At 31.0% G+C, this 17,651-nt stretch overlaps 1 protein-coding gene across 3 annotated transcripts in view; it reads left to right on the forward strand.

Moving 5' to 3' along the window:
* Positions 1-5,899, forward strand: part of LOC122270900 (G-protein coupled receptor-associated protein LMBRD2) — an 85,212-nt gene extending 79,313 nt beyond the window's left edge. For all 3 annotated transcript variants that reach the window (XM_071187518.1, XM_071187517.1, XM_071187519.1), the window contains exons 14-15: positions 481-594; positions 4,432-5,899. In XM_071187518.1, the coding sequence (XP_071043619.1) occupies positions 481-594; positions 4,432-4,622 (305 nt within the window). In that variant the 3' untranslated portion in view covers positions 4,623-5,899. The remainder of the gene's footprint in view (positions 1-480; positions 595-4,431) is intronic.
* Positions 5,900-17,651: the final 11,752 nt, after the last annotated feature.

Below are 17,651 nucleotides of genomic sequence, written 5' to 3' on the forward strand. Positions count from 1 at the left end.
TAGATAAAACTTCCTGGAAAGTTTCACTAACTTTTTTATAGCAGTATCAATGAAAAGAAATAGAGTAAAAGCCAAGATTTCAAGAACGTCACAGTCTTTATACATCTAGATTTGACATCATCAAACAGTTTCAACTTCTTAAGCAACTTGCATAAATTTATCAAAAGATAAAATAAAGGCTGATTTGTAACTTCTCTTATAAGGAATACAATATCCCCTGAGTATGGTCGTGTTATTATTTCTAATAAATGTATTCCACCAAACATTTTTGATGGCATACTGTGACAAGTATACGATATGATTGTAGATTTAGTTGATTCCAAAAAATGGCATCAGATGACTTAGATGTTGGCAAAACAAACCATTTTCAAAGCATCTGGCTAGAGGAGTACGTATTTCAATAAACAATTCGCTGCAAAGTGCTTTATTAATTCTTTTCTGTTACCCATATTGTTTTATAAAAATGGTATTTTTATTTAGAAAAAAATAGGCGACAGAGACTTGAAAGTGTAGAAATTCGCAGGCGGCAATCGAATAGACCTAGCTCTAGCTTATCAAGAAGCAGTAGACGTTCTACAAAACCATCTGATATCAGTAAGTATATTATTGTATATTTTGTTACTAGTGCATTTCATTGCAGTTATATGTATAATGAAATTTGTGTAAGTTGACATGTTGCAGTGCATTGTTTTGGTGGTTAATTTATAGAGTCCATTTTGGTTTTAGTATTTTCTATAAATTCAGTTGAGAAATTTGTTTTGCAGCACCTTATTTTTTTTCTATTTTTAAATTTTTGTTCTTTCTTTGAAATATAATTTTTTTCAGCCACAGTCTGACAGTTCTTACATCAATAAATCGGTGTCAATTTATGTACTCCCGTAATTTCTTTTTTTAGGTACGTTTATTTAATGCAGAAGCGCTTTTTTTTAAATTTTTATTTCTTATATATTGTATACATTGGTTTGCAAAAGGGGCAGAAATTGATCAGCATTGAAAAATAAATGAAAAAGAATTTCAACTAAAAGTATCTGCTGCAATTAGATCCTTGTATAGAATAAGAAGATTTTATTTTCTAGCTTTGTGACATAAAATATTTATAAAGAAAGTGCAGATGAGTAGAATAACGTAAAAAATATAGCCTACTAGTTTATTCTTAAATTACAAACTAGAATTTGTAACCCACCCCATCTATAGGGGACATCATATGTTTTTTCGTTAATCAAAAACTTCTTTTTACACCCATATTTAATTTTAAAAAAAAAACGTTTTCAGAGTAAGCATTACGAAATAAATTCGGAATTTCAGAAAAAAATTTCTAAAAATCTGGTTTTGAAAAAAATATACTGTTATATCATTATCAAGCATTACTGTTATATCATTATATAATTATCAAGTGTGGCTTGGAGGAAATGAATTCTTCATGTAGGCCGCAACCTATTGACCAGATATTACTGTATGTGACAAAACTATTTTTCGCTAGTTTTTTGTTAATCATGATCATACATTAATGTGACTCTGGTGGAAAAAAGAATTAATCAATCACATATGAAAATATAAATTCATCTCTTGCATGTGTTAAAATATATATGCCTTAAAAAGTTATAAAATAAAAAAGGAGGAATAATTGTAACATATTTGTGTTGAATGTCTAAAACTCAAATATCACATTTTGTTCCAGGTAAAAACAAAATTCAGAAGAAAACTTCATTCTGTATCAAAACAAGACTAATTATTAACAAATTAAACAAGTAGTTATTCAAATTTTAATTGAAACACTAATTTTTTAGCAAAAATTTCATTAAATCTCTAAAATAAATAAAATAATAAATCTGTGAAAAATGAATTGTTATTATTCAATTTTAGTTAATGAATTTATGATTAATGAAGTGATTTAGTGATTGATACCCCATGCCAACATGTTATTTGGCTGGAATGCTAATTTGACTGTTTCACAAAAATGTCTACCTCACTGTTCCACAAAAAAAAAATTTAAGCATTTCAAAGCATGAGGGATGTCACTTTCACCCATCTGTTAAAAAATATCTTAATATATTTTAAGGCCTTATAGAATAATAATATCTTTAGGTGTTTAAAACAACTTAACTAATTTGCTTCCTTATAGTTCAGTTGTTAAGATCTAGTTTCTTAGGATGAACATTTTGCTAGCACCACACATTGATATCAGAAAAAGTGTTAAGTTAGGATGTAACCTTCGAGCAGATTTTCTGAGGTAAATAATATGATGAAATAAAAAATAAATCATTTTATTGCTTATGTACAAATGGGCTTTTTTCGTATAAACATACACATTTTTTTAACTACAACCTCAAAAATGAGTCTGCAAGCAAGACATTTAATGATTTCTCTTTTAAATGAAATGTTGAAAAAGTATCTTTTCAAATTACGAATAGTGAAAAGAAAATAACTTTTACAATTTAAAGCAAAAAAATCATTTGATATCAAATATATATTTCTTTGAATAATGCTTGAATTTATTTTAATATAAAAAAAACAATACAAAAATTTACAAGCACCAGTATTCTCAAAATGATTTTATTATTTATTCATAAGTAATGCAATAAAATGTACTAATTTATATAGAATTAAACTACAAATCTTAAATAATTTGTTTACTAATATTAAAACTGACGTTTCCAGTTAGTAAATAATGAGCAAATATATTTTGCAGTTTTTTGTATTATATCTTAAGTGATATTTTGCTTAATTTTATTAAAAAATTCTGATTCTGTTTCATGCGGAAAAAGAGTATTATTTCGAGATAATATTGGGTCATATTACCTTATTTATTTATATTGAATGGTTATTTTTATATAATATTCTTATTTCAAGGCTTTAAAAGTTTTAAATCAATGTATGAATTACAAATTTTATCATAGATAAAATAATAACTTTCTGCAAACACTAAGTCTTTAATGATTAAACTTCCTAGAAGCAATTTATTAACTCTTATAGCTAGTTTTAATCCTTCTGTTGCCACTTTATTTTGACAAAATGTTTTTGAAAAATATTGATATTTTTTAATCAATGTTTTAATTTTCATAAAACTCTTGACATGACAAAACAATAAATAAATATAAAACTACATATAAAGAAATAAATGAATCATTACTTAAAACATTTTTTTGCATGCATTCTCAGATTTTTTGATAATCTCATTATAAATCATTCAATTTATATCCATAAAGAGAAAGATGCTCAAGAAATCAGCTTTTTCATTTTCCTTCACTGGGTTTTCAATAATTAATGCAAAATTTTCTAGAACAGTCTCTGAGCTCGTTTTTAAATTTTCGTTGCATCCAAGTTTTCTTTGCCAATATTTAAATTTTCAGTTTTGCCTAAACTTTCTTCTGTTATATTTGAATTTTATAAAATAGTTTCTGAATTCTCAGCAATAATTTTTAAATTTCCTGTATTATCTTCAGAATTTTTAGATGCAGGCACAAAAGCGAAAAACAATGTTTGGTTAGCAGGTCTTTTGTTTATTGTATTTTCATTGTAAATTTGTTCGATTATGTATTTTTCGCAAAGATCTTTATGGCAAACGCAGCATTTTACTTACCCCATTAAACTTGAGTAATTGTTTATTATATAAAACAGACTTAAACACTAGTTCTAGCTAAGATTGCAATCCTATATAGGATATATTCTTAGAATATAGTAAGTGATAAATCAGCTTCACATGGTCTTACAGTTTAAATATTAGCCCTTGCTCTCTGTGGTAAATATCATAAATAGCATATCCTGTTCTCCCCTAAAGTCAAGATGAATATTTAAGTAAAATCATTTACTATCCAGATACACTATAGCCTTTTTTGTTGTTGAGAAAACCTTGAAGAAGTTAAATTAGTAAAATTATAATTTTTTTACTACGGCAGCTAAAAAAAAACATGACAGAAGTAATTCCTTCCTGCAGCATTAATTTCTAGGCACTACTGGTGCCTAGAACTTAAAAAAATTGCCAGTACATACGAAAAATAAAACATTTCAGATTCCTGAGGGGATGGCCATCTTGAACACTAGCAGTAATAAAAAAGCTGTTTTTATCCTTTATCTTATATAATATTGTTATTTCGTTTATTATAGTATATTGAGTAACAAATGGCAATAAAAATTATTGTTTTCAAATTTGGTTGCAAGAGAATTTTGCTCAATTTGCAGCAATTTCATCATTCCTAAAAATCAAAATTATCTAGTATGTGGCATAATTATTTTTAAATTCAAAATAAATCCTTTGAGGTCATTCTTAATAAATATGAAAAATTTAATTTAACTAAGAACGGAATTGAGTTAGAAGAAGAAACAATAGAATTTGTCATCAATGCGTTGATGAATATTTTCTTACTTATTATCTGAAGGAACTCCTTGTTTATTTGCATTTAAGTTCAGCTGAAATGTTTTCTTTTAATAAAGGTTTACTCAACTCTTCACCTGATGAAAATTCACGAATAGAGCTTCTTAAAGATATAGAACCCATAGATTATACTGAAGAACGCTCTACAAATACATTTGGTCGCTCTCCATACCAAGAAGAAGCTGATGATAATTACTTACATTGGTCTCGAATAGGAAGTCCTCCTGCTGGTATATTTGATGATGTTTGAACGTGTCGTAAACTGTAAATAGCTGTATTTATTTTTGTAAATAATTATTTCTTCACTTCTAGTGACTTCTAAATATAAAATGTCTTTAAATGATATTTAATATCCTCAATAATTTTCAAATGATATTTAATGTCCTCAATAATGTTCTCTTTTAGATTTATTATGGTAAAGACTATTTATATTCTGTTGTAAATGGATGGAATTTGTAATAATAAGAAACACATGAGGAATATAGGGTTCAATGAGGATTTCAAAAGCAAATAGCAGTATATATTTTTGAAAACCAAATCAGTTATGTCAATATTATATCCTAAATTGTACACTTTATCTGAATGCCTTGATCTTTTATGCATTTATTTTGAGGAATTTTTGTTAAATCTAGTTTTTTTACTCAAATTTTAAGTTAATTATTGCTATTTTTCTCATGTAAATACTATTCAAGGCTTATGCTTAATTTTAAGAATCTTCTTTATAAGGAGGGGGGGACTCGATGTGTTAATCTATAACTGATAAATATTGTAATTGCTTTAAGATTATTTTTCATGTGATGCATTTATTGTTTTTTTTCTTAAATTACCTTTAAACTCTTTTCTTTTTTTTATATAAATTATTTTCATTGTATCATAAGTTATAATATTTGTTCCAATTTTTTTTAATATGATTAACAATTACTATAATTTTAATAATAATGTATGTAAAATATTCTGTCTCTTAAACTTTTTTCTTCATACTATTTATTTACCTAAAATAGTAATAAATTGAATAATGAAATTGTAATGAACAACGAAATTATAATGAACAATGAATTTTTTCCAATGCAGTAATTAAACATTCTTAATTTTCAAATTTCAGTGAAATGTGATAAACAATTACTATGATTTTAATTTATTTTGTATGTATAATATTATTTTAATTATTAATTTTGTATGTATAATATTCTGTCACTCAAACTTATTTCTTAATGCTGTTTATTTACCTAAAATTGTAATGAATCGTATAATGAAATTGTTATTAATAATTATTTTCATGAAATTGTAATGAACATCGAATTTTTTCCTATGCAATAATTAAACATTGTTAATTTTCAAATTACAGTGAAATAACGAATCTCTGTAATTCAAATTTCCCTGAAATCAAAGTTGAATCATATATATTAAATTTATTTTCCTTGTGGCTTAGAAATGTAAAGAAAATTGTGTTCTAAAAATCAAGTCATATACCTTTACTGCCCCAGAGTGTCGTGCGTGATGAAATAAAAATCTTTGAATTCAAAAGAATGATACTTTTTTTAAAGCAATTTTCATTTATTCTAGATGGATAAATTTTTTCCTTGGTGACCACTCCATTAAAAATGAATAAATTTAAAAAATATATAACTATATAAAAATAGACTTTAACTAATAAATAAAGTTAATTGGTTTTGCAGTAATGCAGAGGCGTAAACACTTATTGAAATTTTCAGCAATAAACTGCAAGTCTTCTGCATTTATTCTATCCCTTTCCGCCAAAAATTGCTTTAGGGACACTAAACTTTTGGATGGTTTAATGGAAACTCTAGACTCCAAAATGGACTTTATGTTGTTATTTATGAGATCTGGGGAGTAGGATGGCCATTCTTCAGATAATATCATGTCTTTAAAATGTACCTTGCACCATTCTTGTGTCTTTTTGACCCACGGAAGTACAACAGCTTCTAGAATGTCTCGTGTTTACGCTCTTTGATTTATTTTAACAGTTTCATCCATAAAAACCAGATGTGTTTGTTCAACAATTGCTGAATTTCTTGGACAAACCAGATTCTATTGTTCTGAGAATTATGAGCTTGTTGGACTGTAAAGAGCTTCTTATCAGTAAAATCTCTCCCAATGCTCATTGCTATAAATTTCAATATGCCTTTGCATCACAGCGAAAGACAGCAATTTTGAAATCAATTAAATATATTTATAAGTAAAAGTCTACTCTTGTTATTTGTTATATTTTTTTTAATTTATTTATTTTTATAAAGTTAAATTAAAAATTGTTTGTCCGGGTTGTTTTTGCCTCACCTTGTATTTATATATATATGCAACATAAAAAGCTTCAACTAATCTTTCTATGTTATTCCTTTTCTGTATATCTTTGTCTTAATGTATTATTCAAATCAAGACGCTCTTTCTCACACTTTAAAATTCACACCCTGTCTTTTAATCTATTTTTAGTTCAAGTATACATTAATTACCATTTTGTTGATTATCCCTTTAACTAATTTGTAGGAAAGACTTTTTCCCTGGACCTATTTAACTGACCAATTATAATTACTAAGTTTTCCCTTATTGCCTAAAACGAAGCATTTTACGGAAGCATTTTAAATTTTTAAGATTTTCCCTAACTTTTATTAACGAGCACAACGATTTTGTGTCACTTTGATAAGTGTTCTCTGTCTAATAATTATTAAATAAATTTTGTGCCCTCTTTCCCTGCCAAAGACCTGTTTTTAATCCTTCCACATTATATGTAATATTAGTTAAATGAATCCTATCATGAATTCAGTTTGTTTTTCCCTATTCATCAATTTTAAAGGATTTGCAATAGGATTAAGCAGTTAAAATTACCTGATTATTTAATAACACAAGCCTACGAAATTGAAGTTTTTGAAAAATACAAGAGAAGTTATTGTTGATTTATATGTTATTTTATGCGCTGATTTTGAAAATGACCATTTTTCCGAATCACATCAGGATTTTTTGCAAAATCGATATTAATGTTTTTACTAAAATGCTATTTGGAAGGAATTCTCTCAAACAATTTTGCATGTACTAGCCGGTAACTGCTCTCTTCACTAATTTTGAACTATGTAAAATTTAATCTTGTGAAAGAAAATTGATTTTTGAGCTATCAGCTAACTTTTTATAGGTTAAAATGGATACAAAATACTATTACCAGACCGCACAAGTCACTTTTGATCGAGAGAAAAACAATAAGTTCCTTGCGTTCAAACTTTTTACATCAGTTTCTAGAGGAAAATCACCAACATACCATTTTAATTAATTTTTATTAAGATAACTTACGTAAAATTGACTATTGACCAAAAATAGCAAATATTGTGTATTGTTTTCCCTTATATATGAAAGTTTGAAACAAAACAAGCAAAAAACAAACGAAAATAGTTTCTATTTAAGTGCATACTCGTTTTCCTCTGAAACTTATTTTTTATGATCTTCTTTCATGCTTAATCTCAGGTCTATCCCGAGCTATCATCCAACAGTAGTCTGCGAGCATGTTCTTGTCCCATCTTCCTTGATATTTACGCTCCATATCTTTGATATCTTGATGGAACCTTTCCCCTTGTTCTACGTTGACTGCTCCTACATTTTCGGGAAAGAAGTCCACATGTGACTGAAGGAAATGCATTTTTACACTCATGGAGCAACCCAATGTTTTAAATTTGTCCAGCATTTTCATTACAATTTTCGTTACAGATCCTTGCAATTACCCAGAAATTCACTCATGACATCTTTGAAAGCAACCCAATCTTCTTTTTCCGTCGCTGTCATGTTAGTCTCAAATTCTTTATCCTTCATGTGTTTGTGGATATCTGGACCAACAAAGATTCGTTCTTTCAACTTGGCTTGGGAACTTTTTGCACAGTTATTTGAAGCAATCGTCATCGTATGGAGCAGCCTTGACAAACTGCTTCATTACACCTAATATTATAAGTAGCGGAGGTAACAATACTTTTTTCAGATAAACTAAGCTGTTTCGAATAGCGTTCTTGGTGCCTGGGTCAAGATTTTGTCTTTTCGGCCATTCTTTTTTGACCCAATGTTAAGTCTTGTCACGGCAGTCCCACTCACTAATGAAACATGGCAACTTTGTAAATCCACCTTGTTGACCAAGAAGCATGGAGATAACTTTCAAATCTCTGCAAATCGTCCAACTGTGGTCAATATATTTTATTTTGACCAGTACGAGAGCCAGGTTTTCATAGAATTCTTTTAAATATACTTAGTGTTCAACTGGTACAGATACATACTGGCTCCCATGATGAAGAACAGCTTTGGGGCTTCTTTTAGATGAATTTATAAACAGCCTCTACTCATCTTAATTGAAGATGACATTAAATTTGCTCATCAATCCAGGAGCATCAAAACAATAGACCAAGTTCTCCTCTTCATCAAAGTACTTAATAAATTCCTTTTCATGATTTCTGTACCAATAAAAAGATGTTCCTTTGGCAAATAAATTTTTTCTTTCAGTCTGGAGTCTAACAATTCAGCTGCCTCTTTCGAAAGGTCAATATCTCTAGTCAGATTATTAAGTTCAACCCGAGAGAAGGGATGAGGTGAACCGGCTACAGATGGCTTATATTCGATATCGGAGCCTTGAACTTCTGGATGTTCCGACTTTGAAGAGATGATTGGCAATTCAGTTGGAGGCACAGGCACATCAGGTCCATGAGAAACGGAGCATGGATGATGGAATGCTATCAGGATAATATATTAGCCTTTGATTTTTCCGGTTATACCCACGAACATGGCAGGAACAAAAATAACAATCATCAAAGTGGTTTTGGGGCTCCCTCCACGTCATAGGAATTCCAAATCGTAGAGCAGTCTTCTTTCCTTGATGCCATAAGCATAGATCATTGAGACAGTGCACTCAAATTTTATGAGGTGCCCACGATTTGTCCCGGTCTCCGAATTTTGTCTTACATAGTCTGTAATGCTCCTCATGCGATTTTTAATAACACTACATTCGACGCATATATAACAAAAGTCATATGGGAAATTTTCACAATGTCTCGAACTCGAAGCCATGTTTCACGAAAAGTACAGAAAAAAGCAGCTGTAAAATGACTCCCTATTACGCTTGCTAGTGTTTCTGAGAGGTCAGCAACCTAGATAAGAATTCTTGCGACACTATTGGTAGAGAGGGATGGTGACAGGAAGTAGTCATACTTTTGTAGATTTAACTAAAATAGAATGCTGGTCTGTCAAGAAGGGAAGAAATTGAAAAATGATAAAAAGAAACTTGATGGTAAATGTTCATAAAAATTCCAGTAAAATTGAATTTTTCAAAAAAACGTGATGTGATAGAAATTTTTCATTATTATTTTCCATTTCAGCACCAAAAAATACATTAAGCTCAGTTATCAGATCCCTTGTATTTTTTTCATCGCAGGCCTGTGTAATTAGTTAGCATTTATTAATGTATTTTCTATTTTATGATAGAAAGAAAAACTTATGCAATCCCACTTGCCAACAACTTCAATTTGCTTAGATTATTTTATTTTATAACCATCATTAAACAGCCGACCCAATTTTTCCGCTTTAAGACTACTAATGTTCAACTCTGTAACCTTGTAATTTTGATAAAAACAAGTTCACCTCATTGGAAGGCAAACGCTCTATCCCCTGAACCATCACGGCGCCGCTTCGATTATTGTGCTTTTACTAGGGATGAGATTTTTCTGTTTTTTTCCCTGTTTTTTTTTTAATTTTAAAAATTTCTGATCTTTGCTAAGAAATTTTGCTTTTGCTCAAATTTTCCCTTTTTTCTTAAAGACTATTTCAAATCGAATTATCGTGTTTATTCTGATTTTCAATGATATACAAAACATTCTGGTATTATGATTACCCGTAATAAGTGCTGATTTATGAATCGAAAGTTAGACTGCCTAAATTAACAGTTTCTGATCATCTGCACATTGACAATTTCTTCAAAACTATTTAATGTGCAATTCAATTGCTGGCAACTAAGTTTACTATTTTTACTAAAAAGGGAAGAAAAACATATAGAGAATGACTATTTTCTCAAGATTTGCAACTATTTTTATAAAAAATCGAAAATTTTTGTTTAAAAAAAAATCAAACTATCGGGTCAGAAAAACTCTAATTGTGAAATTCATTTAAAAATTTTGAAATTGGAAAAACCGTGGTTGAATGGCCAAAAAAAATATTGTGAATTTGTGATGAAAGCAATTAGAGAACGTTTATAAGTAATTACTCTGATTCGTAACTGAAATGTCATCACTTCTCATTAAAAATATCGAAATTAAAAAAATTACCTGAAAAAACAGATAAAATAATAAGCAACTGCCAGAAGAAAAAAAAACGATCGAGGAACCACATAGATTTACGATGGGACCATTACGATTCAAGAGTGTCAATAAATGACTACTCTGATTTGAAATTGAAGTGTCGTGATACTATACAAAAGGAAATGTGGTAATACCTGCAAAACAGGATAAATTACTGTTGGAAAAAAACTATTGTAAAACAGCATCGATTTGCTATGGAATTGCTGCTATCCATGAGCACCTCAGAGTGATTACTCAAATTCAAAATTTGCATGTCATAATAAAATCCTATTAAAAATTAAGAATGTGAAAAGCCACATATAAAGTAGCCTAAAACGCTAAATAACTATTAAGAAAAAGGATTAAAATAGGGCATGGACTTATGGTGAAATCGACACAAATCAAGCGCCTCAAAACTGGATAACTCAAACAAAAAATTTTAACTTCGTGAAACAGTAAGGAAACTGCCAAAAAAGACATAAATCACTGTCTAAAAAGCGATCGAGATTTATGATCAAATCGTTGCAAAAAGAGCACATTGAAAAATGATTACCAAAATTCGGTACTTGTCTGCTGTGGTTAATAATATACTATTTAAAATATTGGAAATTGAAAATCTGGTGGTTTTACGAGGAAATTGGTGCACATTGACAGTTTTTTTTTTTAATGTATTGAGACATTATAAACAGACAGCTGTGTAAACTTATAAATTTAGCTGGTAATAGAAGAGTCATTGTTTTCACTTCATATATGGTGGTTCTATTTAGTTTTTTTTTCTTACTGTAATTTACAATATACCTTTATTAACCTTTTGCTTACGGCTGGTACAACATGGTATACCGTAAGCAAAGGGTTAAATAATTTTAATATTCCTAATAAATAATTCAGCTACTGCTAATGACCTCAATTTCAAACAACTTCATAAAAATATTCAGATTTTGATTTTAGAATACTCAAGACTGAAAAAGAATGTTTAAAGAATTCCTTTTATGGCATAATTTAGTTTTAATTTTAAAATGTTTTTTCCTAATAATATTATTCTTTCAAAATGTAATGACTTAATGCTCTATTTAAAGAAAAAAAAAACAATGCAATTGCTTAGAAAAGATAATTTTCAAAATATAAATAAAAAAGGTGATCATTTGAGAAAAAAATCATTGTCTATGACATATTTCTGATACTAAATTTATCTGAAATAAAATGGTTTTCCACTATACATTGATTTTATACCAAACTAGGCAAATAAAAAAATAGGTAAAGAATCATTAAATCATGCTCCAAACTGGAAAGCATATACTGACACAATAAAAGAGCTTGATGGAGAAACCAGGTAAGTGACTTTTTAGGAGAATTAATGAACAAGAGAAAGTAACAAAAAGTGGTCGAGTTAATATGGGTATGCTTAATGTAACAGAATTGTTTTTTGCCTTCTTTTTAATCTTGACATAACTACAGTTTTTAGTATGCCTGCATGATTTGTATTTCAAATTTCGCCGTGGTAAATTAAATAAAGCAAAGAATTAGTACCTGCTTCTATGAGAGAATAGTAATGGGTAATAAAAATGGGTAATAATGGGTAATAAATGGGTAATAAAATAGTTCGTATACAGCTTTTTTTCTCTTTCTGAAAATGTCACTTATTACCTCATTCTTTCCTCTAAGTTTTTAAATTAATATAGCTGAACTAATTTAAATTTTTTTAATTTAATGTAATTTGTTGCTCTTTTTGGTGGCTTTATGTTTATGAAATTATCAAAACTCGTCTTTTGTAATTCATCCCATTAGAATTAAGATAAAATTTATTAAGCACCACTTGGCATGATGTTATTGCTTGCAGCCAACTCATACTACTGATACATATTCCTTTCGAGGGGCCATAAAACACTTACTTCCAAATTAAACTGCTTAGTATTGGTAATGTTTTCATAATGACCAAATGAATCAATATAATATTTTATAAATATATTAGTATATTTTGTACTAAATTACGTAACTCTTCAACATTTGAGTTTTATGAAAAATACATGTGTCAGTGACAGCCAAATAGATCCGAATTTTTTTTTTAAATAGAATTTTTATAAGAAACATTCTACCACCCCATTTCCGTAAAACAAAAAAAAAACTTATGAATTTTTTTTTAGCAACAGTTTTTTTAGCTTCTTTGTAAAGTACTAGACTTCACTCTAAGCCAGGGGGGGGGTCCTTCCGCAGAGAATCAAAACTGTGATGATATGTCGTCGGATCATTCTTAGGAATGTTTCTCAAACCCTCGGCAATAGCCTATCGTGCAGGTCTAGTGTGACGTATATGCGTAATCTGTTTATTGTAAGTTTTATGCACAGTGAGTCTAATAAAAACGGACCTCACTGAATAACTTTTGATATAATGGTTGGATCTTCACGTTCTGGGACTCAATGTTAATAACCTCAAATTTGCTAAATATTAAATGCAGACGATATTTTAAGTTACGAAATCAGACACGGAAAAGGTTTTTCTCTGGATGAATGTACCTTTTTTTTTGACGGATTCTGATTTTTGACTCCTCAAAATACAGCAGCAATCTGGAAAATATGGTCCGAATAGTTTGGTCAGGAGAGCGCTACGTAGTTTGGACCCCTTAATGTTAATTTTACTTATTACGTATTTCGCCATATCTCAAGAACTTTTCAAGCGAATCGAAAAATTTTGCATACATTTATGTAAACATTTGCATTGCATTCATTTATCCAAAGATAATTTTTTGGCTTTTCAGTGTAAATGTATGAAACAGAATAGAAACATATTACATTTAAATGATAAAAATCAGCAATTTATTTCTGTACGATAAGCTGAATTATTTGAGTCTACAACTTTAAGATTAATGGCTCTTCTTAATTTCAAACGTAAATTTAGAAACTTTAAAATATGTTTCAAATTTACTATACTTACTGTAATAACTATTAAATACAAGTTGTCTGCACATAATTTTGAAATACTTGTCAAAAATTAGCTATTTATGTAAATTAAGGGATATTATTGATATACTGTAAAGGTTTTGTAGGCTTATATTGAAGGAGATTTCGTTGATTGACGTGTTTCAATAATAAATAATCATCTTTTTCGATTTGCGTGTCAGACATTTAATTAGGATTGATCTTGACGCTTGCGATACTATTAGAATAAAACATTTTATTATCTTGTTGTAGTTAATTTACGTCGCACTAGAGCTGCACAATGGGCTATTGGCGACGGTCTGGGAAACATCCCTGAGGATGATCCGAAGACAAGCCATCACAATTTTGATCCACTGCAAAGGGGATGGCACCCCCGCTTCGGTAGCCCGACGACCTGCGTGCGGAGTCGAGCACTTTACGGTAGCACAGTTTAACGAGGACCAATACCGCACACCCTCGGTCCCTACGCAGACTGATCCAAGTGGTCACCCACCCGCACACTGACCGTAGCCAGTGATGCTTGACTTCGGTGATCTGCTGGGAACCGTGTCTTAACGATCAGTCCACTGCGGGACTGGGCTATTGGTAACCGTCGAGGAAACATCTCTGAGGATGATCCGAAGATATGCCATCACAATTTTGATCGTCTGTAGAGGGGATCGCTCCTTTGCTATGGTAGCCCGACGCCTTGCGAGCGAAGTAGAGCACTTTACGGTAGAATATTTTAACGAGGACCGATACCGGGCACGCTCGGTCCCTTCGCAGGCTGATCAAAGTGGTCACCCACCCCCTTAATAACTGCAGTCAGTAATGCTTGACTTCGTTGTTCCACTGGGAACCGTGTCCACTGCGGGACCATATGACGACAAAGCCATATCGAAAATTTTCTCACAAATTTACAGGGTTCTGCACTAAAAAAATAAGTAAGTAAATAAATAAATAAATGCAAATAATGCTAGTTACAGCAATTCATCCCTTAAAAATAATGAAATAAACATGGAAAATGACTGTGAAATTCAAACACATGCCACCACGCTTCAGTCAGTTTGGCGGATGGGTTATTTGTTAGGTTATCCGCCTACAATAATTTTCTCTGTCTATGCTCTAACTTTGTAAAATGGTAATTGCAGTTATGCCCAGAAGAAATGAAATTATAGCTTCTGACTTGAAGTTCTATAACTGAGCAAAAACCAATGACCGGAAGCGATCCCAAGCAGTTTCTTCAGAAATAAAAGTCCGATCCTCGCCTACTCTTAGCCCAGCTGATAGAACATCGGCTGGACTATAGAGAATTGCTAGTTCATCGAGCTGATTGTAAGATAAGTATTCATGCGTCTAATTTGTGCTAGTTAGTTGTTCTTTATGTATTTATTGTAGAATATAGTTTAGCGTCGGTTGATTCTGGGTGAGATTCATGGCCTCGCACCTAATGATTTATCGCAAAATGGTCCTTTTCAGGACCAGAAAGATTTCACCTTTTATCTCCGAGAGTCCTATGGATGCAGTAGTTATTATTGAGGATGCCGCTCTTAAAGAGGGGTGTACCCCCCTCCAAAAATATTTTGAAATTAACCTATCCTAACACCGGCAAAACGAATGAAAAGAAAAAGCGGAAACAAAAATACAGTTCAATCGACGAATGAAGATTGTACGGATTTAGAATCCGACGCCCCCATAGACAATTTAATCGATAATGAAGACTCAGATTTGAGCATTATTAATGATATCGCTATACCTTTTGAAAATATGCTAATCATAACCCTTGAGCTATTGAGAAATGCCCCTAATTTTAAAAGTCTAAGCCATAAGGTCGCACAGACCCTGAATAAAATTAATAACCACCATAATCATCTCAAACATAAATATCTCGCTCTCAAAAATAAAATATCGAGCGAAAATACCCTATTTAATGACCTCTCAGAAACCACCACGGAAAAAATTGATACTTTCGCCCAAGATAATAAAACTCAATTTCCAACCATATTCAAATCAATCAAAATCAATTTTGATCCCATTTTTTTTATCAAAATGTCTCAAGTGATAACAATATGGACACCGACTTTCCTGATACTTTAAACCAAATATACAGAGGAAATAATATTTCTTTTTCAATACCAAAAAGGTTTAAGACAACACCACCATCCCCAACTAAGATAAATCATACTATTAACGACCCTATCCCAGAAGACGATTTCACTCTTCAAAAGAAAATATCCGAAATACTCCCATCGTAATCAAGTACAAAAATTTTAACTGGAAGGATTTCAATAAACAACTCCAAGATAAGGAAGATTATAACTCAAAAAATAATGGTGATTACTTCACCATAAAAACCAAGAAAACAGAAGACAGATGTCGCATAATAAGAATTTTAAACGAAGCAAATATTGCTCATCACACGTACCAGAAGAACGTATCTTTAGAGTCAAAAAAGAATATAGTGCAGAAGATGTACAATACGAATTAGCAAAAATAAACTCTTCTGTTATTAACGTTACTCAAATGTTTAGACGAACAAAATTCCTATACCCACTTTTGTCGCAACCCTGAACAAGGATATCCGCAGTTGTAAAGAGATTTACGGTATTAAAATCCTGTTCAATATGTGCATCAATATAGAAGAATACAGAAAATCCGGCGGCCCCTCACAATGCCACCGATGTCAGGATTTCTTCACGGCCAATGACTGTGCAAGCACCCTCACAGCTGTGTAAAATGTGCAGAGAACCATGCTACCAATGAATGCAGTAAAACAAATGACGAACCTCCAAAATGTTGCAACTACGGTGGAGATCACCCAGCAAATTACAGTAAATGCCCTAAATACGAAAGTATTGTTGAAAAAATTTACAATAGAACAAATAATAGAAGATCCTTCAGTAAGAGAGAAAATAGAAACAATTTCAATAGTAATACCACCCGCTCAAGATTTAGCTATGAAACTGTTGTCCAAAACAATAACACCCAACAACCAATAAATCTAAACCCAGCATTATTACTACAACAAGCTGTGGAAGCCAGCAACAACCTTGAAAAATGTATATCCATATTCCAACAGCAACTCCGAAATAATTCGTAAGCTATCCCAAACCAAGGAACCTCCAGCAGTGAACAAAATTCGCCGAATTTCTCGATTTCATTGCAAATTTCAACCCTGACATAATAGCAGTTACTGAGACGCACACAAAGCCCAGCCATAGACTGAAAGTACCGAACTACAACACCTTTAAATGTGACCGTATCATTCGCACAGGCGGCGGGTGAGCGATATTTATCCATAAGAAGTACAAAGCATCAATATACAACCTGAGCACTCAAAATAATAGAGAAGAAACTTCCATTTTACTACAAATAAACAACAATAATATTAAAATTTCCCGCATCTACAACCCACCGTGGAATGAATTCTCAACAGATTTTATGAAAAAACTATTTCCTCCCAAACTTCCAACGATTGCTCTTGGTGATTTTAATGCTAAAAACGACTTATGGGGCTGTAGAAAAGTTAACAAACTTGGAAGACAACTGCACCACCTCATTAAAGAATTCGGACTCACAGTCTACGCTCCTGAAAAACCAACCTATCTCCATGCACCCTCCTGTTATTTTAGATTTCATGATTACAAATACAAGCTCACCTTTTGCTGTTGAAACCCTCGATGAACTTAGCCGCGATCATTTCCCTGTCTGGATCACTACTACCCTCGTAATGCAAGATAACGACCAATTTAGAAGAAAAACTGACTGGACTCTATACCACAACATCCCTCATCTTACCTATTCTAACGAAGATTCAGCTCCCATTTCTAATGATGATATAAACTCCTCCATTAATAATATCTCTAACTCCATTACCTATGCTTATAAGGAAGCTACAGAACTCAAACCCATCAACCTCAACAACTATAAACTACCTCATAACATCAAAAAACTTATTAAGGATAAAAATAAGCTGAGAAAAAGATTCCAGAGAAACTTCAATCCGGAACTAAAACGTCAACTTAATAAATTAAACAAAATTATAAAAGAAAAAAGTAA

Source organism: Parasteatoda tepidariorum, chromosome X1 (assembly GCF_043381705.1).
Source record: "Parasteatoda tepidariorum isolate YZ-2023 chromosome X1, CAS_Ptep_4.0, whole genome shotgun sequence".
NCBI classification, from domain to species: Eukaryota; Metazoa; Arthropoda; class Arachnida; order Araneae; family Theridiidae; genus Parasteatoda; species Parasteatoda tepidariorum.